The sequence below is a fragment of the Cucurbita pepo genome, chromosome LG11, assembly GCF_002806865.2.
Source record: "Cucurbita pepo subsp. pepo cultivar mu-cu-16 chromosome LG11, ASM280686v2, whole genome shotgun sequence".
Lineage (NCBI taxonomy): Eukaryota > Viridiplantae > Streptophyta > Magnoliopsida > Cucurbitales > Cucurbitaceae > Cucurbita > Cucurbita pepo.
This window is the reverse complement of record NC_036648.1, coordinates 2,738,420-2,765,992: the sequence shown is the minus strand read 5'-3', so window position 1 is coordinate 2,765,992 and position 27,573 is coordinate 2,738,420. Positions and strand designations below refer to the sequence as shown.

The following is a 27,573-nucleotide window of genomic DNA, read 5'->3' as shown; positions in this document are numbered from 1 at the left end:
AAAAATACCAAAATTCAGTGGAGAATCAGCCATCAGGGTCGGCATCACTCATCACCCCGTTTACGGAAAACAGAAAAAACTGTTCTCTCTCGCCAACTCTCCTAGTCTTCACCTTCAAGATCAAAATCCAGTGTCCAATCTGTGATCTCCATGAAAGCATCGATGGAGCTCCACTACTACAGCCATCGGAACCAGTCCCAGAAGGCGGCTCTTGCTGGGGTTTTTCTTGTTCTCTTTCCTATTATTTTCCCCCGTCTCTTCGATCCCTTGGGTCGCGCTTCGCCTTCCTTATTCTCTGTACGTTCTTGATCCATTTCTATTCTGTTCCCTAAGTTTCATGAACAATTCCTGTTATTTTGAACTGGAAATGATAATGATCCGTTGCTTGTTTGCCCTAATTGTACCTAGGATTTTCTCTGTCTTGAGTAACTGTTTCTTGCTTTGATATACGAATTCAGCAGATTGTTTAACTGGACTGTCTCTTAGGACGAAGGTTCTGAAATTCTTCGTCAAATATGATTTGTTTTGATTGCAGTGCTAAAATGAAGTAAAAGAACCTTTAATTTCTAGTTCTATTTCTTTCTAGGTATTCTCTCCAATTTTTGGTTGGAAAATCAGTTTCTACGCACTTTCCTTTAGTTTATTCTTTCTTTTTCCTCGTTTTTTTTTTCCCCTTCTACTTGTTGCTATCTCATAGTAACTATTGGACGTGGATTCAAATAATATGCATGCCAATAGTTACTGAATATAAATTCGAGTCACTTCTCTCTACATCCATTGATGAAAACCTCGTCTTGCGTACTAATTTCCCCGGTGGTAGAGATTGACGGTTTTGCGTACGGTTAATTTCTATAAAAATTTGATGTTCTTTTATGTAACAGGAGTGGATTTCTCCAAGACCAAGGCACCTGACTTTGCTAAACAGTGCTTTGCATCATATCACGGTTAGTAATCCTTGATGTGCTTGATTTCCGAGTTCTTGACTTAAAATATTAAGAAATGTTCAATAACCATTTGATTTTTTTTTTTTTTTTTTTTTTTTTTTTTTTTTTTTTTTTTTTTTTTTTTTNCATGTAAACACTATTTACATTTATAAAGTTTTTTTTGTTGGTTTATTACACAATTTCTATTAATGTTTTCAAAAAACCAAGCAAGTTTTGAAAACTAAAGAAAACCTTTTTTTAGAATGTTTTTTTTTATTTGAAATTTGACTAAGAATTGTAATGTTTCTTTGAGAAGGTAAGAAAATTGGGAGGAAACAAGAATAAATTTTGAAATCAGCTACCAAAAATGAAAGCCCCATAGCCAACTATTTGATTTTTTTAAAATTAAGCTTATAAACACTACCTCTATCCATGAATTTCTTTGTTTTATTAAGTATTTTTAAGTAGTTTTTGAAATTCTTTCTTTATTGTTTTTGGAATTTGCTTATGAATTCAGATGATTCCTTAGTTAAGATGAAATGCATGTTGAAGAATAGTGAAAAGAACAAACACAATTTTCAAAAACCAAGAATCGAAAACTAAATGATTATCAAACGGAGTTCAAATTGTTATCAAACATGGCCTAATTTAGTGAAATTGTTTTGTTTACGTTGTTTCTTACAACCAGTTCTGTGTTTGGCATTTCAGACATTAGAGGACCAGAGAGAGATCTGGTCTCCATTGCCAAATCAAGGCTGGAAACCTTGTCTGAAGCCTACAAAAGCAGAATGTGAGTACTACGATTTTAGGGCTAAATTTTGAGCTCTAGTACTCCTTTTTCCTAGCTTATCACATTGTTTTATTTAGTAGAATTCTTCACAGCTCTCTGCTTCTGCACTTTTTAGATATGGCTCCGTCCTCATATACACGCATCTGATACCCTGCAGTATCACCAAGAAAATCTCAAGGTTACATCCAAGTGTTCTTAGATGGAGGATTAAATCAGCAAAGAATGGGGGTATATAAATTTTACTCTTTATTGTTTTATCATCACCATCTTCCCAATTGTGAAAGAAAATGTAAAACCATTCCAATTCAATGACATTTTATCCTTTAGGCTTTCTTTAGCTGTATGATAACTTAGCCCCCTCCCCCCACACCATGTGAAAGATCTGTGATGCAGTTGCTGTTGCCCGAATTCTGAATGCAACATTGGTCATACCTCATCTTGAAGTTAATGCTGTTTGGAAGGATTCAAGGTACTAATAATGAGTTAATTATGGTATCTTTTGCTTTTTTTTTTTAGGAAAAAGTTGCTAAAAGTTTTTTTGTTTGGCCAGTTCTTTTGGAGAAATTTTTGATGTGGAACACTTTATTGATGTCCTGCGTGATGATATATCAATAGTCAAAGAGCTTCCTACTGAATACTCCTGGAGCACTCGGGAGTACTACGCTACTGGAATCCGTAATACTAGAATTAAAACAGCTCCCACCCATGCTTCTGCGAACTGGTACTTGGAAAACGTCTTGCCCATATTGCAGCGGTAAGTCCTGCACATAATTATGATATTTGGTTTCTTGAAATTCACATGTTGACTACTGTGTTTTTGTCATTTCACTAATTGTTTCAAAATGAACTCTTAATCACTTTAGAACCAAGTTTTTTTGTTGAAAATTTTAAATTTTGACAATGTTATTCAGTTGGTTAATTTGTGCATTGGTGAAAGTTATTTTTGTGCAAAATTTTATTTTATTGAAATTAATGAGTTTATGATGATTTTACGCTATTTGTGAAGATTAGTGGGTGAAATAACAAAAGTTGGATCGAAGGTAAAAATTGCAACACTTTTAAGTATAGAGTCTAATTTGATAAAATTGAGAGTTTGAGGTCAAAATTGATAACAATAGGAATTACGAGAGAGATACAATGGGAGGAAAAATAAGATCTCAAGTGAGGTATAGGTTGTTTAAGAGGTCTATCTTCTTCTAGAGTGACGATAAACTTCGGTACAGCATGAGTATTTCTCACATCATCTGCTTTTTGTCTTTAGAAATGTGTTGGACTGACTGTTTCAATTGATAACAGCTATGGAATTGCTGCTATTGCTCCATTCTCTCATCGTCTATCTTTCAACGACTTACCTATTGAGATTCAGCATTTGCGTTGTAAAGTCAACTTCAAGGCATTAGCCTTTGTTCGTGGCATCACTGAATTAGGGGATACCATTGTCAATCGCCTTCGTTCCCCTTCTAATCAAAAGGAAACAGAAGGAGCTGAGAATCTGCTAGGGGATGATACGAGAAGATTGGAAGGTGGGAAGTTTGTCGTCTTGCATCTCCGATTTGATAAGGTCTGTGTCTTCCCCGGTTGTTTGCAAGAACTACTGAACTTCATAAATTAACCTTCAATATCAGAAGTTTGAATTGATTCCATTGATCGCTTCAGCCCATTCATAGTGCTATCATCTCTTAGGAGTCTTTAGGTTTCCTTGCAAATTGTACTCTTGGATGATAAGGGTAGTCTTGATGCAGTGGTGAAATACTGAAGTTTCTGCGAGGCTTTATGTTCTGGATCTAATCTAATGGCTACTTTGCAACGAAAAATATATGTACTATATTCTTTTCTTATAATATTTTTTCTGTAGAACAAGGACCAAGTTCATTTAATTAGATGTAATTTAACTTTTGTCCTTCCAGTCTATAATAAAATGTTTTACAGTTTACAGTTTCAATTCCAGTAGTATTATGATTCTTTACAAATCATCCTTGCAGGATATGGCTGCTCATTCAGCTTGTGAGTTTGGTGGAGGCAAAGCTGAGAGACTGGCTCTTGCAAATTATCGTCGAGTGATTTGGCAGGGAAGGGTTCCTAACTCACAGTTCACTGATGAAGAGTTGAGATATCAGGGACGTTGCCCATTGACTCCTGAAGAGATAGGATTGCTGCTAGCTGCTCTGGGGTTTAGCAATAGCACACGCGTCTATCTTGCTATACACGAGGTCCAACTTTTTTCTTTGGAAGGAATGTGGAATTAATCTATCAAAATGAATCTTGGGAGTTGATTATTGTGTGGTAGAAAGCTTCACTTAACGTCTTCTATAAGTAATTGGAGCTCTCTGAAGGTTTCGAAAATGGTTGTCTATTTCAGGTTTATGGTGGGGAAGCAAGGATCTCAACGTTGCGCAAATTATTCCCGCTTTTGGAAGATAAGAAGAGCCTTACCTCTCCTTTGGAACGTGTTGGTATAGCGGGGAAAGCATCATTATCAGCTGCTGTTGATTATTATGTGAGCATGCGCAGCGACATCTTCATTTCTGCCTCGCCTGGAAACATGCACAATGCTCTGGTGAGTCTCTCACCCTCACTCTTGCTATGCTTTCCGTTGAAATTTTGTGACAAAACTGTGATGGCCAGGAACTACCACGATACAATAGAGGCTAAATCATACCAATTACATCTCAACTTTGTCCTCTACTTCAAAAATATTTTTATTCTTACAAAAGTTACAGTATTATCCTTGACCGTTTATAAATGTCTCAAATCACCATTGAAATAGAAATCCATTAGAATGTAAGATGAAAATAGGGACTTGGAATGATGCGACATAACCTTGAATAGTGTGACAATTCAAATTTCCATTTTAGATCACCATCCATATCATTTCTAGGTTCCAATTTTCATTCAACTTTCTATTCCTAAAGTAGTTTTGTAACATTCTTGAAAGATCAAGAGTACTGGAACAACTTAGGCATTTTTGAAACAATTGTATAATTTAGCCTAATACAATTTGCAAACTCATATGCATGAGCTTGAAAGCAATATAACAGCATCATAGCCAATCTTAAGAACATAGTCAAAAGATGGTTGAAAGTTCTATGTAGATAAGTCCACACTGATATGCTCTCTGATAAAAGGAAGTGAATTGTTTACATATAATCAGGTGGGACATCGGGCATACTTGAACATGAAGACTATAAGACCAAACATGGTACTATTGGGTCAGCTGTTCCTCAATAAGAGCATGGAGTGGTCAGAGTTCAGAAAGGCTGTTCTCGCCGGACATAAAAATAGACAAGGCCAGATCAGGTTAAGGAAAGAAACGCAATCCATATACACCTATCCTGCTCCACATTGCATGTGCCAAACATAACGTTTGACCAAATATGTAAATTTTCTTTACTGACCTCCAAGTTTTGCTTCCAAATGTTATACAATTTCTTTCATTGAGAAGTGCATCCTTGTCTAGTATTTCAAAAACTTATCGTTAGAGCAGTAATGAAACATCTATCTTGATAGAATGCTATGAAACAGAATGTGCCTTTTCTTTTTAGGTTATTGTTCCTTAAAATGTTTTGTTTTGTTTCACTTTGTCACTAACATGTTACTAACATCTATGAGATCACACTTTTATGACTCATACGACTTTTATACGAAGTTGGAGCTTCAAAAGGACCATCAACTTCGAATGCTGCCTGTCATTTCAAATTAACGAAAGTAATGCCTCCTTATCTATCAATTCGTTTGTTGCTTTTTTCTTGCCCGAGTTCACAAAATAGAAAATAAGATTTTCTTGCCTGAGTTCACAAAATATAAAATAAGAAAATTGATATATTTAAACTCTCACCTCTGAATCGAGATCGAAAGTATATATATTTATATGAAGATTATAAATTCTAAGAAAAGTAGTTTTGTTTTTTTCTTCATAAATTTATTTATTTATTTTGTATGTAGGAGTTGCCTTTGGAACAAGATACACTTTTTTTTTTTACACTGGCGAGCCTGCAAAATGCTTGCTTAAAAATTTAGCTCTGCATTTCATTTTCGCATCGCTTCAAAAGGCGAGAGAATAATTGGGAGAAGGCGACTCTCGTGCCTACTGATCAATCATTTTTCGTCGCACCAGGAACTGCAGGCAACTGGCCATCTCTCAAATCCTTGCTATTGGGAGGAAACTCGCTCCCATTCCTCTGTGTGGAGATTTCTTTTGAATCAGCAGGAGAGTGAAAGGGAGACGGATCTGAATCTTCATCAATTGGAAGAGTTCTTTTGGACCCTTCCAAGGCAACTCCAAGGACGATATTCTCCTCCAATGGTGGCCTGCCCACTACTGATGATGCAGAGCCCTTCTCGCCGTCTTGCTTATTATTCTGCAAGCTTGAGGGAGGAGGAATATCATCTTTCTCGCTGCCGGAACTGGAAGCTGAGGGTGATCTTTTGGGCAGCTTGGAATTCAGTCCTATCACATCTTTCTTTTCTCCTTTTATCTCATTGCTTGTTACTGCCTTTTCCGTGCTGCTTTCTTCTGGAGTATTGGTTGATAAATCCTGAGTCTGAGTGTTCGACACCGACGACCCTGTTGAAGGCGGCTTAGGTGCAGTACCAGATGGAGTAACCGGCTTTCTATCATCTATGTCGGGGGCTTTCGTCCCTGTAGTCGAGACTGTCTCTTGTTTAGCATCTTTTTCTTCGTTTGACGAGCGAGTAGGACTTCTAGAGACTCTGGCTTTATCGTCACCATTGACTTTATAAGATGGCTCAATAAGAAGCAGTGGACGGTTAGTAGCCCCCGTACGTGAATACATGGTCTCGGAAAATGGTACGTTCTCCAAGTCAACCTCACCATATATTTTCTGAACAGTGCGAATGGGAGTCGCAAGCCGGGCCCTATGATGGCTGATAACCCTGAGGAGATCCAAGAGAATTGCCTCCTGCACATCAATTGGCGGCTGAAAGTTCAGACACTTGAATAACTTGACCATCAACATTAAGAAAATGAGGTTGAACTATATTAATACCTACAGCCACATTCAAATCCTGATGAGAAATTCTTCAAAGCACACTAAAAACGAAGAATCTAGGAAACTAAGAAGTTATGAAGAATACTATTTTTGTGAAACAAACTAAAATCAGAGACAAGGAACAAAAAGAGACCTCAACTGGAAAGTAGGGACCTACATCAGTATAGAAAATGTAGCAACTAAAAGCTATGTATTAGACTGCAACAGTTTGATACGCATGTTACGCGACATGGCAAAAGTACGAATCAAGGTGATCATCATCAGCATGAAAAAATATAAAATAAAATACTAAGAATTAAAACAACAAAATCAACCAAAGTTCTAAAACACCAAAAAGCAGTCATACCTTGACACACAGGTATTCTTCAAAACGAGAAGTTTTCACAAAGCAAGAAACCATAATCTGCAGGAACAAAACGAAACTGGTTAGTAATTTGAAGGGGAAAAAATATAGAACAAAAATGAAATACGAACATCCAGCACCAGGAAAATGAGGTCGGGTGTGTGTGCGCGTGTTTGGATACTCCATTTCCAGGTGGCTATGTTTTCCCACATTTCGTATGTAAATCTTTCATTTATTTTACGTTATGAAGTTAGTCTCTATTCCAAAAAAAAAAAAATATATATATATATATATATATAAAAGAACCCTTGATACTGAAGAGGTTACCAATAATATTTAAGTTCTACCCTTCCTCTTTGTTAATTAACATATGATTCGACCGATCAAAGTCTAGCACATGTCAACTAATTTAAGTATGAAACAGAAGGAAGATAATGAGAGCCAATTAATACCATAAGAGCCTGGTTTTCAGGATCGATGTTATCCAAGAAAATTCTGCGGTGTAACCTTTGCTGTTCAACTTGAGGATTCTTGGACAAAACTTTGCGCATATCAGCTACAATATACTGGAAATCGAAACCAAGTTTTGTTATTTAACGGCATATAATGAAAGAAACTAAAGTAACGGGTGTGAAAGACTAATTGGTTCTCACATTGATCTTATTAACATCTAAGTGGCTGATGGCAAGATGAGTCTTGATACGCCAATGAGTCTTCTGGGTAAGATTCCTCACAATACTAACAGTGAATTTGTGATTCGGAATATGAACTGCTTCACGATCATCTCCTCGGATAATGGTTGGTGACCACCAACCAACGTGCTGCATTTAGAAATTCCATGTCAGAAATGACGACCAATCAAAACTTGAAGAGAAATTCTAAAACCAAATTGATATGTGTTCCTTTCTGTTCTTATCAACATATTTCTTAAGGTGGTGGTGGTGTTAAAAAGTTACAAACCTCAACCGTTCCAGAGACTTCATATCCATTAATCTTTGTTTGAATCCATTCATTTACCACAAATGGTCGTGTTGCATGAATCATTACACTTGAAAGGAAGTTGGTAAATATCTGCATACATCAAAATTATGGAGTAAACTTGTCCGGTGATAGACCGTCTAAAAATGGAAAAAAGACAGTAACTTCAGGGAATTGTAATGGCACATTCTACAACGACCCCAAAAATATTGTAAGATCATAATTGTAGTGTTTATGAACGACAATGTGTAGGAGAGCGCAGGTTTACCTCACGACCCGCAAGAGTAAGCAATACAGTTCCGAGACCCCCAGCAGTCAGCCACTTCTGGGTAGAAAAACCGAGCAACTCCATGAACAATGAAAGAGCAGCAATCCAGACTGCAGTGTAAACAGCTTTACCAGCAAAATCATAGCCCATCTATCAAAAAATGAAGGCAAGTTTAGAAAGACTAACTTAAGATATCCAAGTGATGTAGCCATGTACGGGTTAACTTCATAACCGTTTTGATTTTATTTAGTATAGTTGGTAGGGTCAATCTATGACTTAGCTCTCCACTGTCAAGTTATCCGTTCATAATATCTGCCCTTGTCCTAACCAGAAATGATTAATGGCGAGCGAGCGAGCGCCAACTAATTTAAATTTAGATTTACAAAAGATAGAAAAATATGAGAAGATGAAATTAGAAAGGGTATCATACATTTCTTGTATCACTCGAGTCATTTGATTCAGAAGAAAACTTTTGTACTTGTTGAATCAAACTGCATCAAGGTTAAGGCCTGTTAGAATCAAAATGCATGATATGGTCCAATCAGACACAAACAATAACAAGGGGAAATGATCCATTTCAGAAGATGAACAAAAAAATAATGCATATTTTATCTCATAAACATGCAATAAAGCATGTATAGAGATCGAATTTTGAAGAAGACATTCAAATTTTAAAATATCAGCCACCCAATCCATTTAGCAACACTTCAATTCTAGGTAAACATCCCTGATTCAAAAATTTCAAATGAAAATTCGAAGCGCCGAAACTATGCACCTTGATATACAGTAGGCAAATGCCAGAACAGTAGACAAAGATCTAACAAAATTCAGAAGTCGTTGTTTGACAGCCTGACTGGCTACTGAAGGTAAGACTACTGGATCCAATGCCCTGAAACAAGTTGCTATAGTTAATACCTATATCATCATCAGCCAAAGATTAGCTAGCCCTAATAGTGCAAGACTGCAGATAACAGCTCACCTGCAGATCAGTGTAGCTCCAGTCCATAGCAGTAAAGGTTGAACATAAGAATTCGTAACGAAGTATGTACTACTTTTCTTCCAACTGCCATCTGGCTCCTGCAGCAAAATGTTCATAACTAATCAGGCTGATCAAGTGTTTTCTCTACTGGCTCAATAAAATAAAAATATATATTAAGATCAATACATGAAGAAATAGAATCCTCCCCAAACGCATAAGAGGTCCAACACCCCAAGCAGCAAAAGCAATGACACAAGCTGCTGGAATTAATTTCAGTAACAGAGGACTGCCACGTAACGCATCATAATATCTGGAAGAAGGCCCCAGAAAAAAAAGTCAGTCGGTCTTACAAGAATATTTCAGATACAAATTAACAGTCTGCACGATTTGCACCATAAACAATCAACACATGCAGAATGCAGTAAGGTCTAATAGCTAATCAAGATTAGTATGAGAAGATTACAATTTTATGACGTTGAGTAATAGCACTAGAAATCAACAAGTTCAACTCCATGGGATAGATTATTAGCAAAAGCAAATGTACTTGCTTCACTCCGCTATAGCACTCCATATCAAAAGAAATCACACCTTGTCAAAACCACAGCTGCAGATTTTAGAACAGCAGTCCCAGCTCCGCCACTAGGTTCCAGAACAGATCGACACACAAAAACATTTGCTCTGGAAGACACAGGATACATTGAGCGACTTACACTGCGTAAGAGCTGAAGACTAACAGAATTGTGCCTCTGAGAATTAAACAAAAAAAGTTATCCATTACACCAAGAGAGCATATTTACATCTAATACACACACAACTCACAGAGAATAGAAGCATGAGCTAATCCTTAAATAGACAGATAGATGCATGGACTAATAAACATTCGTCAAATTTCAAACGTATCTCATCCATACCAGACTGTGTGATGTTGGAACGATAGTAACAAGATGTAGACGAGCCTTTCCCTTGACACTCTGCAGTGTAAGTTGAAATCAAGAAATGAAAATTAGAGTCACCAGCCTTTAATGAAAGTACTGAGCAAACAGAAGTTTATGAATGACATACAATATGTAACTTATTGCATCCATGAACACTTTGAATTCCCAATTTATGCGAAAATTTGGTAGAACCATGATGAACCATTGTTGAGTGAGCTGAAAACAGCAATGTACAAGGACAGTATCCCAATTCAGATTAGTTAGTTTGTACACTGAACCCCATAAAAGGGGGTTCAATTATATAATGAGATATCTTGGTTCAGAGCTCTGCAATCTCCAATAAAATGTATAGCACCTGTCACAATCAATAGTTAATCTTAAGAAGCCAGCAAGTAAAGAAAACAATGTACTAAAAAGTTTCACATAGATTAGATGCCATGATGAAGTTGGGCAGATTACATCTACTTATTTTGGATATATCAGTGATAAAAGGCTCAAATTAAAGAAGTTACCGAAAGCAACCAAGTCAAACCGACAATAAGAAATATTGTGATAGCACTGGTGGCTTTATGAAACAGTAAACAGCTCACTGCCTACAAAACTAGTAATAATCAACTCCCGCGATCAGAAGTTTCAATTTCCCGCAAATATATTATTTCAAATCCTGACATCACTCGTCTACTAAATTAAAGTTCAACTCTAAAAAAAAGAGAAAGAAACCCTAATACTTCAAATTTCCTAATCCTTCGCTACATTTTCAGTACAAAATCCCCATTACCGTCACCAAAGCTACGCCACAATCTTGTAGACGAAGTATTTGTAGCTAACAGAGGCCTAATCAAACCAACAAATAAACATAAACAGAGATAAACTTCAAAGAAACAAACAGAACACTAAACATCGGGTAGTAAGTCACGTTCAAATCCTATAAACTACTACCTCAAGAAGCAAAACAACAGAAAACCATAGCAAAACTTCCTTTCTCGGATATGCACTGATTAAAAACCTACCACCGCCAGCGTAGACGCGAGAAGAAGAGCCAAATGGAAGAAACTTCCACTAAAATTCACCGTCGGCGTAGAGGTTCTAGTGCAAGCGTCGACCAATCGAAATGCAGCGCCGTTGATTTGGCCACTCCCGATTTTACGTGAGGCATTGTTGTTTTACTGTTAAATTTTATGTGGCGCCTGGTGCTTGGTGCGTGTCGCTTCTGGTTCCCATTTTGCCACCCAATTTTCGCTTCCCTTCATATTTTTGTCTATTTCTATTCACTATATATATATATATATATATATATATATATATTTTTTTTTTATTTCTAATAAGTTTTAAATTTTAAAAAACGTGAAACTTATTATTTTGTATTTAATAATTTCTTGTTATATTTTTTTTTAAAAAATTAAAATTTAGTGAATTTGTTCGGATAATATTTTAATTTTATATTTAAAAGTTTCATGAACTTTAAAAATTATTAAATATTTAAATGTTCTGTCAATTAGTAACTTGAAAATTTAGTTTAACAAACATTAAATGGTTGCTAATTTAAATGAATATAAATTAAAAGTTGAAATATTTAATATATATAATTCTCATAGATAAAATAAACTCAAATCTCATAAAATTTTAAATTTAATTTAATCTAATAAAAATTAAATTGTTGCTAATTTAAAAGAATATAAATTAAAAGTTGAAATATTTAATATATATAATTCTCATAGATAAAATAAACTCAAATCTCATAAAATTTTAAATTTAATTTAATCTAATAAAAATTAAATTGTTGCTAATTTAAAATAATATAAATTAAAAGTTGAAATATTTAATATATATAATTTTGATAGATAAAATAAACTCAAATTTCAAAAATTTTAAAAGTATAATTTAATCTAATAAAAATTAAATTGTTGTTAATTTAGAAGAATATAAATTAAAAGGTGAAATGTTAAATATATATATAAAAAAACACGAGAAATTTTAGAAAATTGTACTTTAAGCACGTGTGAAATTGAATTTCCCCGCCATCCGTGGGCAGTGGCACGTGTGAGGAAACACAAACTTGTGACGTGGCAAAAATTGAATTTGAGCCAATTTTCCCTCCCTTGCAAGATTCATTTACACTGTCATCTTCAGAGTAATAAAAAGATCAGCGAAATGAAATCAAAACCCTCGAATCCTCTTTCACCTCACAGCGGAGAACTCTGTAGCGCAGCTCGGGAGGTGAGTTCCGATTAGGGCTTTCGGATTCCATTTCTTAGCCACTTCTCGTTCTCGTACTGATCCATTGCCGCAAGCAAGCTGCCGGCGGCAGAAAATGAGGAAGGCAACCCGTCAATCGAAGAAAACGGGCGAAGCCGATGTCTCGTCATCGTCGGTCACGTCGGCTACGGACAGTAAAGACTATGAGAAGAGAATACGCGAACTCGAGAGTGAAAATGAAGCGTTTCAGGTTGTTATCCATTTTGTACTGTCATTCACACTGTTTGATCATTCAGAAATTGGAATAAACAATTGGATTAGATATTGCTTTTTTTTTGTAATGTTAGTTCAACAAACTTCGATTCGTCTATTTTTTATGCGTTATTTTTAGTTGCTTGATCTACAGAATCTAGTGCTTCTCTCAATTGGATTAAATCGACGAGAAGAATGAGTTCGTTTTACTATTGCAATGGAGAAAATTTTGATACGAGATGAGCATATATGTTAGCATAATGTTGAAAGAATGTTTGGTTTCGGGAGAAAGAACGTGGTTGTTGTTCACTTATTTAATTTATTGTTGCAACCAAGCACGGGGTCATTGCTTCTCACTTTTCTGCATCTGAAAATTGGCAGAAGGAAATTAAGGGTCTAAAAAACAGATTAGAAAATGCTTCACCAAGTGCTGCAAATAGTGCTAAAAAACTCAGAGAAGGTTACATTCAGAAGTTGGATGTCCTTGAAGATCAGGTAAAACGCGATTTCTTATGGTCACATGTTGATTCTCATGCAATTAACTAATACTATATTGAACTCTCGTAGGTTACAGAATTGAAGAAGAAATTAGATGTTCAATCTCAGCTTTCAACCAGATGGAAAAAAGGCGATGAAGTATCGAAACAGACAGATCTTGAGATCATGAGTTTGAAGGCACAGAAGGTAAAATATTGCTGCATTATCGCATTATGTTATTCGTGCTTAATGTAAAGTTCTTCTGGTGTTCCTTTTGTCTATGCTAATTTTCAATGAAAATATCATCTAGGTTCAACTGCAATGTAAGATGAAGCTGGAGTCTGTGCAGTTCAGGTTATATAAAGGTTCATTGGAGAAGGAAGTTCTTCAGGTATGCTGAATGCATACTATATCTTTCTTCATTTTCTAATCCTGACTGTTGCTGTAAATGATGCATCATTGATATTATCTATGGACGGCTGTACATGTTTCCTTTAAATTGAATATCTGCAATTAATTGATGATTCTAGAATACCTTACAAAAACGAACGAGGTTAAGATATTTGTATTAAGGATTTTATCTCTGCTATTGATATTCATGTATCATTTTCCCCTTTGACCATTAGTAACCAAGTTTGTTGTCTTAACAATATTTTTCAGCTTAAGAGAGAAAAGAGAAGAAATGAGCATGAGATGAATAAGCTCCTAACTTCAAATCAGAGACTAAAGATGGTATTTTTTTCCTGAGTTCAATAATTGGAGTATTTCTTTGGAATTGTTCTGTTGTGCTCCCTAACTTTTAATTCTTTTATTTTATAAAACATCTTTATGTTAAATATTTTGTTTATTTTTCTCTCTCGAGGTTTTGCAACGGAAGACCGAGGAAGCTTCTGAAGTTACGAAAAGGATAAGAAATCTTTTGGAATCTCGAAGGACTTCTGCACAAAGAAGAGCAGGTTGAGTCCCTAACATTTTTATCAAGTTTGGTTTCCTGTCTTACCATATTGACTTGTTTTTACTTTTTTTGGACTATAGGTGCTAAACATGGAAATATTACTTCTACCCAGGTAATTTGTGAAATTTGTGCTTCATGTTTGTGTGTCTATATATGGCTCATAAATTAAGGGTCTGTTTCGTATGTTTTGTTTTTTTAGATTCCCTTATTTAAATGAACTGGTCGAAAACTGTTTTTAGATTCTTCGATTTTAGTTGTGAAAATTAGAAAAACAATATTTTTATGTTTTCATTGTATCGAGATCTTAATTTGAAATTTTAAACTGCATGATTAGATAAAGGCTTGGATAAAGCTATAAACTCATTTCATTTTTGTTAAATGAAAAGATGTTTAATATAGTATTATAAATTATATGATATTGTAAAATAGTAATTATACAAAATTTAGAATATAAAGCATGTCCATTAATTAATTAATAATGGTTGAGATTCAACCTAGTATTCAGTTGGTAAATAAGACTATTTTGAACAATGGTTTAAATTGGGACCGAGGTTTTAAATTTGCTATCAAACACATATTTGAAAACATGAAAAAAAAAAAAAAAAAAAAAAACACATTTTCTGTAGAAAGTTCATTCCTTTGGCAATTTGTGGGTGGATTCGCTTGTCATAACTAGGCCGTGGTAATTCATCTATGTTAATTCTTGTCTATCTGCATAAAATTTGTGCAGTACGTTGAGAATGAGTTTGAAGTCACAGCGAGGTTACACGAGTTATGTTCCCAGTATGAGCATCTAATAGAAGAGTGAGTATTCTATGCTTGCTTTCCTTTAAATTTTTATTAATTGTTAAATTCAAAATTTGCTTCTTGTTGGTTCTTGTGCTTAGCTCATTTCTTCATTAATTTCTTAATTAATCTGTATTGGACTATCAGATGTTATGAATCTGCAATTTGATACAAAACCACTGATTTTTAAATTAGTATTTTTCTTTTAATTCAACAATCGTGGGGATCAAACTATCGCCCTTTATAGTGGTAATTGGAGAATCCACCATGCTAAGATTGACAAATAGATAATAGTACAGCATGACATATAGATAATAGTACTATTGACTGTGATCAATTATTTATTATGGAAATCAAGTTGCCTTCTGTTTCGATTAAATGGTGAAGGATAAAGACAGCTCTTACTTGTAGTTCCGTGCATGCTAAGTGTTTTCAGTTATGCTTCTATATATATTCTATATATATATATATATAAAGTAATTCAGATTAGCAAGTGCTTTTTGTTAAGTTATAACCAAACTCTAGGATCTTTTTCTCATGTTCAAACTTTAAATAGAGTAAGTACAACAATTCAGGAGGAGAATGGTGCCAGCTGTTTTTCTTTTAAAATATCGTTCTTTCCAGCTATTAGAATTAAACGACAGAATTGTTATCAATCAAAGCAATGATTAAAATAATTTCGATGTGAATTTGATAACCACCTGTTTCCATTTGACAGGGACGTTAAAATTTGCTGATGAAATATTATAAAAGTATTTTGATTAATGCTGCTACGCATGCTTGAAGCTTCTGATCATTTGGTTTATGAAGTAAAAGATAAACCATTTATCTTCTTTTTGCACTGACATTAGTTAAATGCAGCAATTTGTTATTTTAATTAATTTCAGAGAAATTGGTGACTGCTATGTTTAATTATCTGCGTTCAACTTGATTTTTGAACTTTAAATTTCAATTTTCTAGGAAGGATAAGGAGATTGCGAAACTTCAAGAAGAAGCAGATGCGCTGAAGCAAGAAAAATCAGGGTAAATGTTTTGAAATGTTGTGACGTTCAGTTCTGGTTGGACTACTACTGTTTCTCACTTCTCCCGAATTTTCTCGACCTTTTCATTTCTGTTTGTCAAGGTACCCATCTCAGGACACTGATGACAACATATTGGAGAACAATCAAGATATGAACGAACTAAAGGAACAGATGGTCATGTTGAGTGGTTTGTTTAACCAAATGCGAATCCAGAAGTTCAACCATACTCCTGAGGATGCATCAAAGGTCAGCGCATTTGGCTTGCAGGCTTGCTTTTTCAATTTCATATGAACAATAAATCGAATATTAAGCATAAAACGATCTATGAATTCTGAAACTGATAATAAAAATTTTCATGATCACCTTTTGATATTTGAAAATTGTAAGTCATCAGGACGTTTCCGATCAAACCTCTCCCAGCTTTGGGAGTAATAATCTTTGTGAGCAGTTCGATTCAGCCGGTGAAGAACATCAGCAAGACAACGTGAAAAAGATAACACTTAAGGAAGAATGCTGCTCTTGCAGTAAGAAATCACTGTGCAAGACAACGAAGTGCCAATGCCGATCAACTGGAAGGAGCTGTGGCACATCATGTGGCTGTGCCCTTGGAAAGTGCAGCAATAGATACGAGAAACCGGGTGAGATGATCAATGGGCAACCACTGAAGCCTTTATCTGACATAAAAAATGTATATTGGTAAGTTTTGGCTTTTATCACACGCTAAATTTTTATCCCATCTTGTTCTGTATGCTTTATTGACAACAAATTTTGAACTCTCTGCAGACCAATCCCTGTTGATTCGCCGATCCATCTTAACAAGTATACAAACTAAATCAGCGACAAAGACACCACTAAGAAGACCCCTTTTTTTGGAGTTACACCAATCGAAAATGAGAAAATGCTTCTCATCTCAAAGTTTGCCGGTAATACTAAAAAATGATGAGTACCCACTGATTGTCCTCGTCCCCCTACTACTTGAGCCAGAACTCTTAGATTAATGACGATTAGATACCATTTGATGATGCCAAATGCTGCATGATGATAAATCATTTGGAAGTCTTGATTTCTTACCCTATAGTTGGTCCATTCTTTCATTTTCATCAATTGATACGAAATCCCGCATCTGGTCCCTCTCAACTTGTTATTTAAATTTTGATCTGAAATGCTGCAGGGGGGGCTGCAATTTGGTCAAGGACGCAGCAATTTTGCTTCAATAAATTTCTGCCTTTTAACCCCTAACCTGGTATTGTTTTCATGTTCTTGCTGTTATTTTCACTTATTATATGACTTTTCCTCCTACATGTATTTTTCCGTTTTTGTATTCTATGAAGAAAAAAATCATGCGTTCGACCTTTTATTTGAAAGGAAATGTCTTAACTAATTGAGTTATTTTAAGACTTAGACATAATTGAGTTATTTTAAGACTTATTTTAAGACTTCCCAACTTGTTGTCCCTATATCAATCTTTCTTTTCATTTGCTTCCTTTTCGTCCTTTAAGTTCTTATTTGCAAGTGGAATGCCTCCGAAGATGGAATTGTCATAATCACTAGAAAGTCTTGTAAAGTGAAATTTAGGCTCAAAATAAAGATCAAAGTCAGAAATCCAAATGACGTACTAATTAACAGAGAAATGCTAGGAAAACTGATTATTCAAGATGCTCATTGCATCAATACTGTGTTGGCTTACCCCCATTGCTTTATTCTGCTCTACTCTGCCTCAAAGCCTCTCTCATCTAGCCTAATCTCTACTGACTAATGCCAAGTTTTTCGATCCAATACTCGAGTTGACTGGCAACACATTCAGATCCTGTGGAGCCATACGACGAAAATTTATTGACTGCATTTTCAACGCCAAGAAATTCGTAAACATCCTCGTCGAAGATTGGACTCAAAGCTCGGAGTTCAGCGAGACTCAGGTCCTTCAGCTGACAGTTCTTTCCAAGGCACATGGCAACGGACTTGCCTACAATATCATGAGATGTTCTGAAAGGTATGCCCTGTTAAAAAGGGGAAATTAAATCAGAAAATTAGAAGCTGCTTGAAAGTTTAACGTTAAACAATGAGCAGATTCAGCCGACCAAGTGGCCATTGGGTCGGTACGTGGTCGTAACTTGTAAGCTGTTCACCTGATGCTCATCTAAAACCCCAATTTTATGAAAGCATATTGCAAGTTGCAACAAAAGGGGTCCCTATAAAGAATCTTTGTTTTTGTTTAACCTAAACAAAGTGAAATATATAGGTGCTTCATGCACGAACTTTGTGGGAAAAACTTCCATACACATTATGCTTTACCATTATTATTTTTCCACATTATAATTGTCTATTAATGATCTAACACAAAATCACCCAAATTAATAAGAGAAATGATCAGGTAATTCTTTTTATAGAACTGGAGAAAATTTGAAGAAGATGAGCTAATGAAAAACTTTCATTGATTCACTCAATTATGAAAGTTTAAGATTTAAATTATTACAATTCCTTGTTAAAGTTGCTTCAATTTTTCAGAGTTCGTAGAATTTTATATATCAAAAGCCTTGTTGACCTAAACCACTATCTCAAACAGTATACATGCATGCTTATGATCTTTCATAAGCATTCTAACAAGAAAAAGTAAATAGCAGTCATACTAACCTTGTGCACGAGATAGTCCGCAAGCGTGGTTGCATCAAGATGACCTGCTGGTAAGGCCTTCTTAATTCGATCCTGATTGAAACTAATGTTCCGCGCAAACTCAGCTGAAACCTCAAGCATCCCTGAAACCGTCTTAACACTATCGAACACGGGTTCCTTATCTTCCTGTCTCAACACAAACAGATTATTCAGTGTCTTTGAAGGTGAAAGAAGCTTTCTGAAAAGGAAATCAAAATTTCAAACCTGCAGATCGCGGTTGTATGCAAGAGGAAGTCCTTTGCACAATGATAGAAGGGTTACTAAATCACCTATAACTCTAGCCGACTTCCCACGAACAAGCTCCATTGGATCCGGATTTTTCTTCTGAGGCATTATGCTACTTCCAGTCGAAACTGCGTCGCTAGGCACGATAAAACCAAACTCCTCGGAGGACCACAATACCCATTCCTCTCCCAGACGAGAAAGATGAATGGCCATAATAGAATTGGCAGAAAGAAATTCCATTGCAAAATCTCGATCCGAAACAGCATCAATGCTATTCGAGACGACAAAATTTACAAGTTATTCAGCAGGGTCAGAGGAAAACAATAAATAAAAGGAACTACAGAAACATTTGACATGAAATACAGATGAAAAAGGATATGTTTTGATCCAGCATATGCAACAGAAAATAAGCCACTTGCTGCTACCAAGGCCCATTCGTGCAAGTAAAATACTTCAACTACTTTGTTTTTTGTCTTATATTTTTTAAAATCATGGTTGTCAACTCTACTTCCGTCTATAGTTTTCTTTCTCTATTACCTACTTTTCGAAAACGTTTTAAAAAATCGAATCAAATTTTGTAAACTATAAAAGTTGTTTTTAAAAAGCTTGATTTTGTATTTAAATTTGGCTTAAAGTTCAAATGTGTTCTCAATAATGGTGAAAAATATACCAAAAGAATTGTGAGAAAACCTGCAGAATTTTCAAAACAGAAAACCAAACAAAATGGTTATCAAACGCCTAAATTATATAATCTGTGTGATAAAAAGTCTCAAATATTGAAAAGTCTAAAAGAACATTATGTGGTAAGTAAAATAACCGACATATCTTTAACAACCAAGTAAGTAAAATAATCGACAGACCTGTTTCTCAAAGGCGATGAGAATCCTAATGCACTTGATGTCATGAATCGATCAATCGGAAGGCCAGTACCAGCCAATGCACAAGCTCCTAAGGGGCAGAAATTCAGTCTAGCTCTGCAATCAAGCAAGCGACCAGCATCCCTATCGAGCTACAAAACGTGTAACGACATTTGACCCGAATCAGTTTTAGTAGGAGTAAAATACTAGCATAATTTTTAATCCTAACTTAAGATTAGTTACTTAAAGCTTGGAAAAAGATAAACCATTCAGCAAATGGTGAATTTTGTACTGTATTATAAGCAACCATCACGTTACGAGTCTCTAAAGGGAGTTTATGAACGTGATGAAGAAATATCTTAGCATATCAAGTTAAAATATATGGAAAACGTTTTATAACAGAGGATTGATGATTCAAGTGAAATGGTTAAAGCTTCCGCAGAGCAATTATCACATAAACACACAATCTTCTTTGTTAAGGATGCATGTATTAAGAAAATGTTTAAGAGTGATTTTAAAATGGCAAGCTCAAAATCACTCCCAAATATGTTTTTAATCATTCAAAATTCATTGAATATTTGGTTTTACACTTTTTAAACAAATTTTGATACAATCAAAATTAAACGCATGTATTGGAGTGATTTTGAACCTAACAAAAGTGATTTCAACCCTTTCAGAATCGCTATCCAGGACTCTAGAAAGCATGCAGCAAACAGTAACAACACTAAAGCGACCAGTAATTTTAGGATTTCAGCAACAATGTAAGATGATGAGCTAAAACAGTAGTTCAATACCTGCTCAACAAATGCTAAGAGAAGATGCTGAAGTAGGACGGGCTGTGCTCTCTGCAAATGTGTATAACCTGGAACAATAATTCCTTTGTTCTTAATTGCCAAATCTACCATCGCAACTTGAAAATCTTTAATCCTCTCGATGATCGAATCGATAGCATCTCGGCACCACAAGCGAAAATCAGTCGCAACCTGATCGTTGCGACTCCGAGCAGTATGCAGTTTCTTCGCAGGCTCGCCAATCAAATCAGTAAGTGCAGCTTCAATGTTCATGTGAACATCTTCCCTATCAGCTCTCCAGACGAACTCGCCATTTCGAATACGCTTCTCTATCTCATCGAGACCCGCAAGAATACAGTCTCTGTCACTGATACTCATCAAGCCCTGCAACCAAAACCAAGAGCGATTATCATGAATGCGCATGTCACCTGAACAAACCTCCAGGACATAATAGATCAATTTTGAGTAAAATCCACAGCTCATCATCGTGATTTGGTCACATTAGGGTAGTAAGAACGCCACAAATAAACACTAAACATTCCTAGAATAGAGCTTCACAAAAACCACAAAACGAAACTGAGAAGAGACACAACCTGCTTGGCAAGCATGGATGCATGAGCACGACTGCCGCTGATATCATGCTTGAAAAGGTCCTTATCATATGAAATCGACTCCGTAAAGCGTTCGACGGCATCCGTGACGCTTTCCTGAAAGCGACCGCCCCATAGCTTAATTTCCTTGGCCTCAGGCTTCTTGGCGGCGGCGGACGTTTCTCCGGTAGCCTCAGCGGCGGACGAAACATCGAATATTGTCATACCTGTATGAAGTGAGCACAGAATCAAGCAAACTGAGAGCGGGAGGTTTTTATAAGAATCTGGCGGCTCTGCGCTACAGCCCTAGGGCTGCTGACACTCTGCCGAACGGTGTTCAGTCGCCGGAAGTTATTGGTGTCCTTTTGTACGAAGATACTTCCCTGATCTGATTCCTTTTTTCTTCATTCCCTTTGAACATTCAAAATCTTCAACACCTTTTAACACATTTATAAGTCCTTCCACAAAATTTTATTCACTTACAAAATAATTATTCCAAATTTTGTTCTTAAATCTATTAATAATTTGTAATTACTCCAACAACAAAAGCATTTTAAGAAACATAACACAACAAATTAATGTATTAACCATTGTTTTTTAGGGCAAACTTCTTTTAATTTTTAGAAAAATTAATTCACGGATCCCTCGACCCAATTGACATCGATTTGTTTACTTCTTCAAATGAATACTATTTGTAATAGTTTATGTCCACTGCTAATAGATATTGTATGTGTTTGATTCGTTATGTATCATCGTCAGTCTTATCGTTTTAAAATTGTGACATTTTTATAAGAAATATTTCGTTTCCTTTTTCTGGCCAACATGGGATATCACAGTCCACCCTCTAGGAGCCTAATGTCCTTGCTGACACACCCGGCTGATTATGAGCCTAATGTCCTCGCTGATACACCGAGCTGACATTCTTATAAGAAATGTTTCATTTCCCTCAGCCAACATGGGATCTCACAGTCCACCCGTAGGAGCCTAATGTCCTCCCTGACACACTAAGATGACATTCTTATAAGAAATGTTTCGTTTCCCCTCTCTAGCTAATATGGGATCTCACAATCCACCCCTTAGGAGCCTAACATCCTCGCTGACACACATGAACTGACATTCTGATAAGAAATGTTTCATTCCTCTCTCTAGCCAATATAGGATCTCACAATCCACCCCTTAGAACCCTAACGTCCTCGCTAACACACTTGACTGACATTCTTATAAGAAATGTTTCGTTCCCCTCTCTAGCCAATATAGGATCTCACAATCCACCTTAAGACCCTAACGTCCTCGCTGACACACCGCCCAGTGTCTGGCTTTTATACAATTTGTAATCGTCCAAGCCCACCGCTAGTAGATATTGTCTACTTTAACCCGTTATGTATCGTCATCATCCTCACAATTTTAATATGTATCTGATCGGGAGAGGTTTCTACACCACGGTAAAGTAATGTTTTTTTTTCTCCCCTCTCCAATCATCAATACTTAGAGATAATAACTTGTGTCTCTATCCATTAAATTATTTATTTAATTTAATTTTTTTACAAGTATTTAATTATTGTATATGGTTACTCGATCTCTAAAAAAAAAAATTAAAATTAAAATTAAAATCATTAATACTTCTAGTTTAATTAAAATTTATTATTGTTATATATATATATATATATAATTTTTTTTTCTTCTTTTTTTTTTCTTTTTAGCTCAACAAATAAATGGCAAACTTCCCACCTTTAAAAAAAAGCAAGTAGTTCCGACCAGGTGCTATATGGAATATGACCTGGTCCATTATTCTTTTAAAATTATTATTTTTTCTTAATATTTAATTTTATTTATTATTTAAAAATAAAAAAACTTTAAACCTATTTAAAATTTATTCTCTATAACTGTCAGTGAGCATATTGGAAATTAGGTTCATTTCGTTTAATATTTTATGGATTAAACTTTATAATTTATTTATTTATAGACTTTAATTTTTAAATATTCAATTTAAGTTTCTTAATTTTAAAAATTAGCCTTTAAATTTTGGAAATAAATATATATATTTCTTAATATTTATGATTTGTGAGAAGTGAATTTTAAATAAATAAAAAAATTAATAATATGTAATCGAGTGGCGCAAGAATATTTTGAGAAAACCGTTGATCAGGGAATCAAATCCGTACACGTGGAGTGATTCAAAATGATTGAACGGTTATTACAATTTACCCCTAAACATTAAATAATAATAATAATAATAATAAGGGAATAAAAGGAGGGAGAAAAATGTGGGTTACAGGCTACGGCCCAATTGATCGGCTGACATTTTAGAATAGTATATATACCAATGCCAATGGTCATTTCTTTTTATAATTTTTAGAAAATTATTCTCCTCCCAGTTCCAAATATAAGAATTAAAATTATGGTTAAATTATTAATTTATTCTCCGAGTTCGATAGGCTCCCAAAAATTTTAAAAACATTTTAATTTTGTGTATAATAGCTTCGTTAATCTTTTAATTATTTTTTTTATAATTTTTTTAATTTTATGACCATGCAGTGACTAATTCTAGCTTGATTGTACGAGGGGTACATGTATTTATGACGGAGCACCTCATCCTCAAACGCTGAATACTGCTTCAAATGTTAAGTCCTTCTACTACCTCGAACTGTGTACTGAGACTCTAGGATCTAGAGCATAGTTGGTAGTTCTCTCCTAAAATTGGATGTGATTAAGAGTTTACAGGTAGGTTGCTTACTGAATATATTTTTATACTCATCCCGTTTTTTTTTTTTTTTTTTTCTCTTCAGGTACAGGTCGAGGCGAGGAGGTGAGAGTTGCACTATCACATAGGGGTGTCATTCCAGAGCGTCCGTCCCTTGTCGGTTATTTAGAGTGTTTTGTATTTCATTTTATATTTGTAATTCCTTTTGTAATAATTTGAAACAAAACTCTTCTATTTTGTTTTAACTAAATGGTATTTTTATCTTTTACTTTTTACTTTTTACTTTTTACTTTTCTTTCCTTTTCCTCTCTTTTTGTTTGTTTTTGATTTCATGTTTTGGGTCACAATCTGAGTTTCGAAGCTTCGAAAATTGGGTCGTGACAGACTGGATAAAAATTTTAAAATTTATTAGATACAATATTACAAATTTAAGATCGTATTAAACACAAAATTTAAATTTATATCCAATATATCTATTATTATTAATAATTATATCGAACATACCAAGATCTATCATATAAAAATTTAAAATTTTAGAAATTTAACCTTTTTTTTAATTTAAGAATTTATTAATCATAAGCTTTAACTTAAGTGCAAATTTGTAATTTATCATAAAAATAAGTAAAATAAATAGGATGGTTCCATTAAATTCAAAGACAACAATTTCTAGGTATCTACTAAAATTATATATATATATATATATATATATATTTGTATTTTTAAGGGAAAAAAAACATGTGAGATTAAAAGGATTCAAACTTCTTCGGTCTCTTAGTCGTAAGATACATTTAAACAAGTTGTGTTCAAACGTGTTGTTTAGAGCATAAATTTAAGTATTTTTATACAGTTTACTAATATAATAAATTATATATGTTTGACGGTTAACATGTATGTTCATAATTAAAGAGTTAAAACTACGAATCTTCCAATTTACTTGCACTAAATTATACTTATTAAAAATGGTAACTCAATTATTGGTAGAGCTCTGACTAAAATCGATTAGTAAAATTTTCAAACTAATAATTTATGATTTTTTTTACAAATTAAATTATAATTTCATGAATAAAAAAATTGATTAACGACATTTTAAAAGGTTGAACTATGTTCTAACATATATTTTTTTAATTTTTTAATGATAAGATATTTAATTAAAAATAAGTTTGAATTTGCATAAGAAATATATAATTTTGTTGATAAAGTTTGGATTAGTTTTTTAAATTTAACACGTAAAATAGGAGAATTCAAACTAATGAGTTTGGTAGTTTTTATAATAAAAAATAATATCTAAACAATTAAAAATTAAACTATTGAGGATTTAAATAATTTAAAAGGGATGAGATCAAAATATTTAAATGTCATAACTGAGTTACACGTGGCATGACAGATTGGTTAATGGATATGAGAGTGTGGGCCCGCATGAAATGATTGTCCTGATGAAGAAACTCTAATTATATGGAGAGTGGGCCCATAACTTTGGGCCTCAAAGGCCCACCATACAATGTCTCTAGTTCTCTTAAAGCTCTGAATTTTGGACACCCTAAAAAATAAAATATCAGATTTCAATAATTATTAATTATTATTTATTATTTATTATTTTTCTCTTATTTATTTATTTACTTTTTTGTGGTGGTTTTCGTTTACCCAGTCTATTGGGAGTAATGAGTTGTCAGTTTTTTAGTAGAAGGATATGGGCCCAGATGGGCCCATATGGGCCCAATTACAATTTAAGTACAAATCTCCCGAGTAAGTGGAGAGTGGGGATAAGCCTCTTTTTGTGATTTACTTGACACGTCAGATAATAATTTAAGTGAGTTTTATGTGGTTTGGAAATTGGAAGTAATATGTACGTTGCCACGTAAGCCTATGCTTGAATTTTCTTGTTTCTCGAGCTCGAGTCGAGTATCGACATGACACTGTGTAAATATCTCTAGATACTTCAGTTAGCTTCGGTTTCGTGCACATATGTTCACTAACTGAAGGGACAAGAGACCCACTTTTTTTTTTTTTGTCTAATGACAAAGACTCGGGCCAGTGGATGAACAATGTGAACTTTGGCTCCGTGCATATGTTGACAAAAGCACTTTCGAGTATACACTTATAGCTTTCAAATGTGTCGTTTAGCTTCATGAGTCTACAAGTCTTTTTCATTTTAATACTCACCTTTCAGTAGGGGTCGTTCGTCTTTTGATTAGATTAGGATTCTCGAGAGGGTGGAGGATACTGTCCCGCCCACCCAATTGATTAACTAACTTAATAAAGTCAACAAATATATAACATGTAATAATTAATAAGCATATAATGACTTTTAAGAATAAGTATAGCATCTAATAAAGGTACCTTTTAATGGCTTATTGAATAATGTTTTTGATAATAATTTAATTGAATATTATTTAATTAAAAAATTAAACTTATGGCAAATAATATATATATATTAAGTGCGCGCCCTTTGGAACATTGTGGGAGGCAAAGGCAAAAGGGACTAAGACAACAGTGGTACAAACATTCCATTTCTATGTAATTCTCAATTTGACCCTAAAGTTTCATTAAATTGTATTTCGAATACAATTTCGAATTATACTTACGGGTAAAGATTGTAACACTTATTTAAAATTAGGGTTCAATTTGATAAAATTAAAAGTTTAAGGACTAAATTGTTATAATCTTAAAAAAATAAATTATTGTCCAACCTAAATTATAACTATTATTCAATCTAATTATAATTCAGTGGATAAAAAACGCTTAATTTCGATTTTAATAGTCGATGGTCCTTTTTGTAATCGTTGAATTAAAAAAATAAAAAATTTAATAATATAATTTATTCATTATCGAACCAAATCGATAGAGACACATGTTATTTTAGTTTATTTTAATTAAGCATTTAAGAATTATAACTTAATTTTTTTTTAGTTAAAATAAAATTTTAAAATAGTCTGTTTTTTTTTATATAAAAAAAAAAGCTTTTATAAATATAAAAAAAGTATATTTTCTTCCTTGAAAATTATTTATTATTTAATCCATTTCAATAAAAACAAATTTAAATTTTGTTGAAAGTACTAAATTTGGACAATTAAAATAATAATTTTATTTATTTATTTATTTATTATATTTTTCAGAGCCATTATTTAAAGAGTCAGGCAGGCACCCCACCGCGGGGCCCAGCAAGCCAGCACATATATCCGACCTGGCATTAAGTTTCTTAGATTTCTTTTCCTCTACACCCAAACCTACAGTATTCAAAATGTAGTCTCCTCCATGGCGTGGATTCTTCAGAAACATTTTATTCTATGAATCGTAACCGTCCACGTGTTACCCTTATATTGACTTCGGAGGATATTGCTTGCATAGGATAAAGTCCTCGTTGCAGCCCTTCGCACCACGTAAACGTAATTGAATATTTTAATTTAGGAAATTTGATTGGCGTTAAATGATTACTGGAGGAGCCCATCGACTGCTTCAAAGGCTTCATCTTAAACTTCTCCAATTTTGCGCTCATTTTTGGCGATCGATTCACTGAGATTTTCGGTGTTTGATTTGGATTCGACTACCTTTGAATCGTCGGTTTGGAGAAGAGCCTTTGCTTCGAGATTTGTTCGTTGAGGTAGCTCTTTTCTGTGTTGCTTCAGCTTTAGTTTTTGCTTTATCACTATTGATTGTGCGTCTGTTTTGTGCATTTGGCCGCTTTTTGCGCAAGATTCCTGGTTTTTTTTGGTTACTTTCGGTTGCAATGTTTGAAAAGCAAGTTTTCGGAAAGTCAATTACTAGTGGGAGGAGGTTGCTTCAGGAAGAGATTGAATTAAGTTTCTATCTGTGTTTGGATTTAAGAGCT

The 27,573-nt window shown here is 34.3% G+C and overlaps 5 protein-coding genes across 9 annotated transcripts in view; 3 read left to right on the top strand and 2 right to left on the bottom strand.

Annotated features, from left to right (window-relative positions):
- Nucleotides 1-10: 10 nt before the first annotated feature.
- On the top strand, nucleotides 11-5,266 carry LOC111805361 (O-fucosyltransferase 31-like). The gene is made up of 10 exons (XM_023690417.1): nucleotides 11-297; nucleotides 882-944; nucleotides 1,632-1,713; nucleotides 1,871-1,941; nucleotides 2,094-2,182; nucleotides 2,264-2,467; nucleotides 3,010-3,274; nucleotides 3,696-3,923; nucleotides 4,073-4,270; nucleotides 4,865-5,266. Exons 1-10 carry the CDS (start codon nucleotides 151-153, stop codon nucleotides 5,072-5,074), a joined length of 1,557 nt encoding a protein of 518 aa, XP_023546185.1. The 5' UTR covers nucleotides 11-150; the 3' UTR covers nucleotides 5,075-5,266.
- A 386-nt stretch (nucleotides 5,267-5,652) lies between these two features.
- LOC111805360 (mechanosensitive ion channel protein 3, chloroplastic-like) lies at nucleotides 5,653-11,465 on the bottom strand. Of its 2 annotated transcripts, none has more exons than XM_023690415.1 (14): nucleotides 11,236-11,465; nucleotides 10,353-10,580; nucleotides 10,202-10,261; nucleotides 9,879-10,036; nucleotides 9,477-9,600; nucleotides 9,291-9,388; nucleotides 9,087-9,200; nucleotides 8,742-8,802; nucleotides 8,312-8,461; nucleotides 8,026-8,136; nucleotides 7,719-7,886; nucleotides 7,518-7,631; nucleotides 7,069-7,125; nucleotides 5,653-6,632 (listed from the first exon to the last, which is right to left on the bottom strand). In XM_023690415.1, exons 2-14 carry the CDS (start codon nucleotides 10,428-10,430, stop codon nucleotides 5,805-5,807), a joined length of 2,121 nt encoding a protein of 706 aa, XP_023546183.1. In that variant the 5' UTR covers nucleotides 10,431-10,580; nucleotides 11,236-11,465; the 3' UTR covers nucleotides 5,653-5,804. The 2 variants fall into 2 exon arrangements, with proteins under 2 accessions (XP_023546183.1, XP_023546184.1); XM_023690416.1 differs by having other exon boundaries at nucleotides 11,165-11,245.
- Nucleotides 11,466-12,368: 903 nt separating this feature from the next.
- LOC111805766 (kinesin-like protein KIN-4C) lies at nucleotides 12,369-17,233 on the top strand. 3 transcript variants are annotated; one of them, XR_002816704.1, is made up of 13 exons: nucleotides 12,369-12,671; nucleotides 13,055-13,168; nucleotides 13,241-13,357; nucleotides 13,461-13,541; nucleotides 13,811-13,882; nucleotides 14,013-14,106; nucleotides 14,186-14,217; nucleotides 14,836-14,909; nucleotides 15,852-15,914; nucleotides 16,015-16,159; nucleotides 16,308-16,609; nucleotides 16,697-16,836; nucleotides 17,085-17,233. XR_002816704.1 is itself a non-coding variant. In XM_023690984.1 (12 exons), coding segments are annotated over exons 1-12 (1,230 nt in total). In that variant the 5' UTR covers nucleotides 12,369-12,536; the 3' UTR covers nucleotides 16,698-17,076. The 3 variants fall into 3 exon arrangements, 2 of the variants coding, with proteins under 2 accessions (XP_023546752.1, XP_023546753.1); XM_023690984.1 differs by lacking the exon at nucleotides 17,085-17,233 and having other exon boundaries at nucleotides 16,697-17,076; XM_023690985.1 differs by lacking the exons at nucleotides 16,697-16,836; nucleotides 17,085-17,233 and having other exon boundaries at nucleotides 16,301-16,462.
- A 221-nt stretch (nucleotides 17,234-17,454) lies between these two features.
- On the bottom strand, nucleotides 17,455-21,484 carry LOC111805874 (argininosuccinate lyase, chloroplastic-like). The gene is made up of 6 exons (XM_023691145.1): nucleotides 21,050-21,484; nucleotides 20,460-20,840; nucleotides 19,669-19,817; nucleotides 18,788-19,079; nucleotides 18,545-18,709; nucleotides 17,455-17,910 (listed from the first exon to the last, which is right to left on the bottom strand). Exons 1-6 carry the CDS (start codon nucleotides 21,269-21,271, stop codon nucleotides 17,659-17,661), a joined length of 1,461 nt encoding a protein of 486 aa, XP_023546913.1. The 5' UTR covers nucleotides 21,272-21,484; the 3' UTR covers nucleotides 17,455-17,658.
- A 5,666-nt stretch (nucleotides 21,485-27,150) lies between these two features.
- The window catches only part of LOC111804795, a 3,560-nt gene continuing 3,137 nt past the window's right edge, over nucleotides 27,151-27,573 (top strand). The window contains exon 1 of one of the 2 annotated variants that reach the window (XM_023689583.1): nucleotides 27,151-27,345. The gene's annotated coding sequence lies outside the window, so the exon portion shown is untranslated. The remainder of the gene's footprint in view (nucleotides 27,346-27,573) is intronic. The other variant, XM_023689584.1, reaches the window with a different exon arrangement.

What these genes read in the sequence shown, in the direction of transcription:
- LOC111805361 (XM_023690417.1), top strand. Translation starts at nt 151, where the DNA reads ATGAAAGCATCGATGGAGCTCCACTACTACAGCCATCGGAACCAGTCC. An exon ending in GTGCTTTGCATCATATCACG is followed by an intron (nt 945 to 1,631) that starts GTTAGTAATCCT and finishes TTGGCATTTCAG; the next exon opens with ACATTAGAGGACCAGAGAGA. An exon ending in GAAACATGCACAATGCTCTG is followed by an intron (nt 4,271 to 4,864) that starts GTGAGTCTCTCA and finishes ACATATAATCAG; the next exon opens with GTGGGACATCGGGCATACTT.
- LOC111805360 (XM_023690415.1), bottom strand. Translation starts at nt 10,430, where the DNA reads ATGGTTCATCATGGTTCTACCAAATTTTCGCATAAATTGGGAATTCAA. An exon ending in TTACTCTTGCGGGTCGTGAG is followed by an intron (nt 8,137 to 8,311) that starts GTAAACCTGCGC and finishes TGATGTATGCAG; the next exon opens with ATATTTACCAACTTCCTTTC. An exon ending in AAGAATACCTGTGTGTCAAG is followed by an intron (nt 6,633 to 7,068) that starts GTATGACTGCTT and finishes ATTGATGTGCAG; the next exon opens with GAGGCAATTCTCTTGGATCT.
- LOC111805766 (XM_023690984.1), top strand. Translation starts at nt 12,537, where the DNA reads ATGAGGAAGGCAACCCGTCAATCGAAGAAAACGGGCGAAGCCGATGTC. An exon ending in CAAATCAGAGACTAAAGATG is followed by an intron (nt 13,883 to 14,012) that starts GTATTTTTTTCC and finishes TTCTCTCTCGAG; the next exon opens with GTTTTGCAACGGAAGACCGA. An exon ending in CTCCTGAGGATGCATCAAAG is followed by an intron (nt 16,160 to 16,307) that starts GTCAGCGCATTT and finishes GTAAGTCATCAG; the next exon opens with GACGTTTCCGATCAAACCTC.
- LOC111805874 (XM_023691145.1), bottom strand. Translation starts at nt 21,271, where the DNA reads ATGACAATATTCGATGTTTCGTCCGCCGCTGAGGCTACCGGAGAAACG. An exon ending in TCTTAGCATTTGTTGAGCAG is followed by an intron (nt 19,818 to 20,459) that starts GTATTGAACTAC and finishes CACGTTTTGTAG; the next exon opens with CTCGATAGGGATGCTGGTCG. An exon ending in CGGACTATCTCGTGCACAAG is followed by an intron (nt 17,911 to 18,544) that starts GTTAGTATGACT and finishes CCTTTTTAACAG; the next exon opens with GGCATACCTTTCAGAACATC.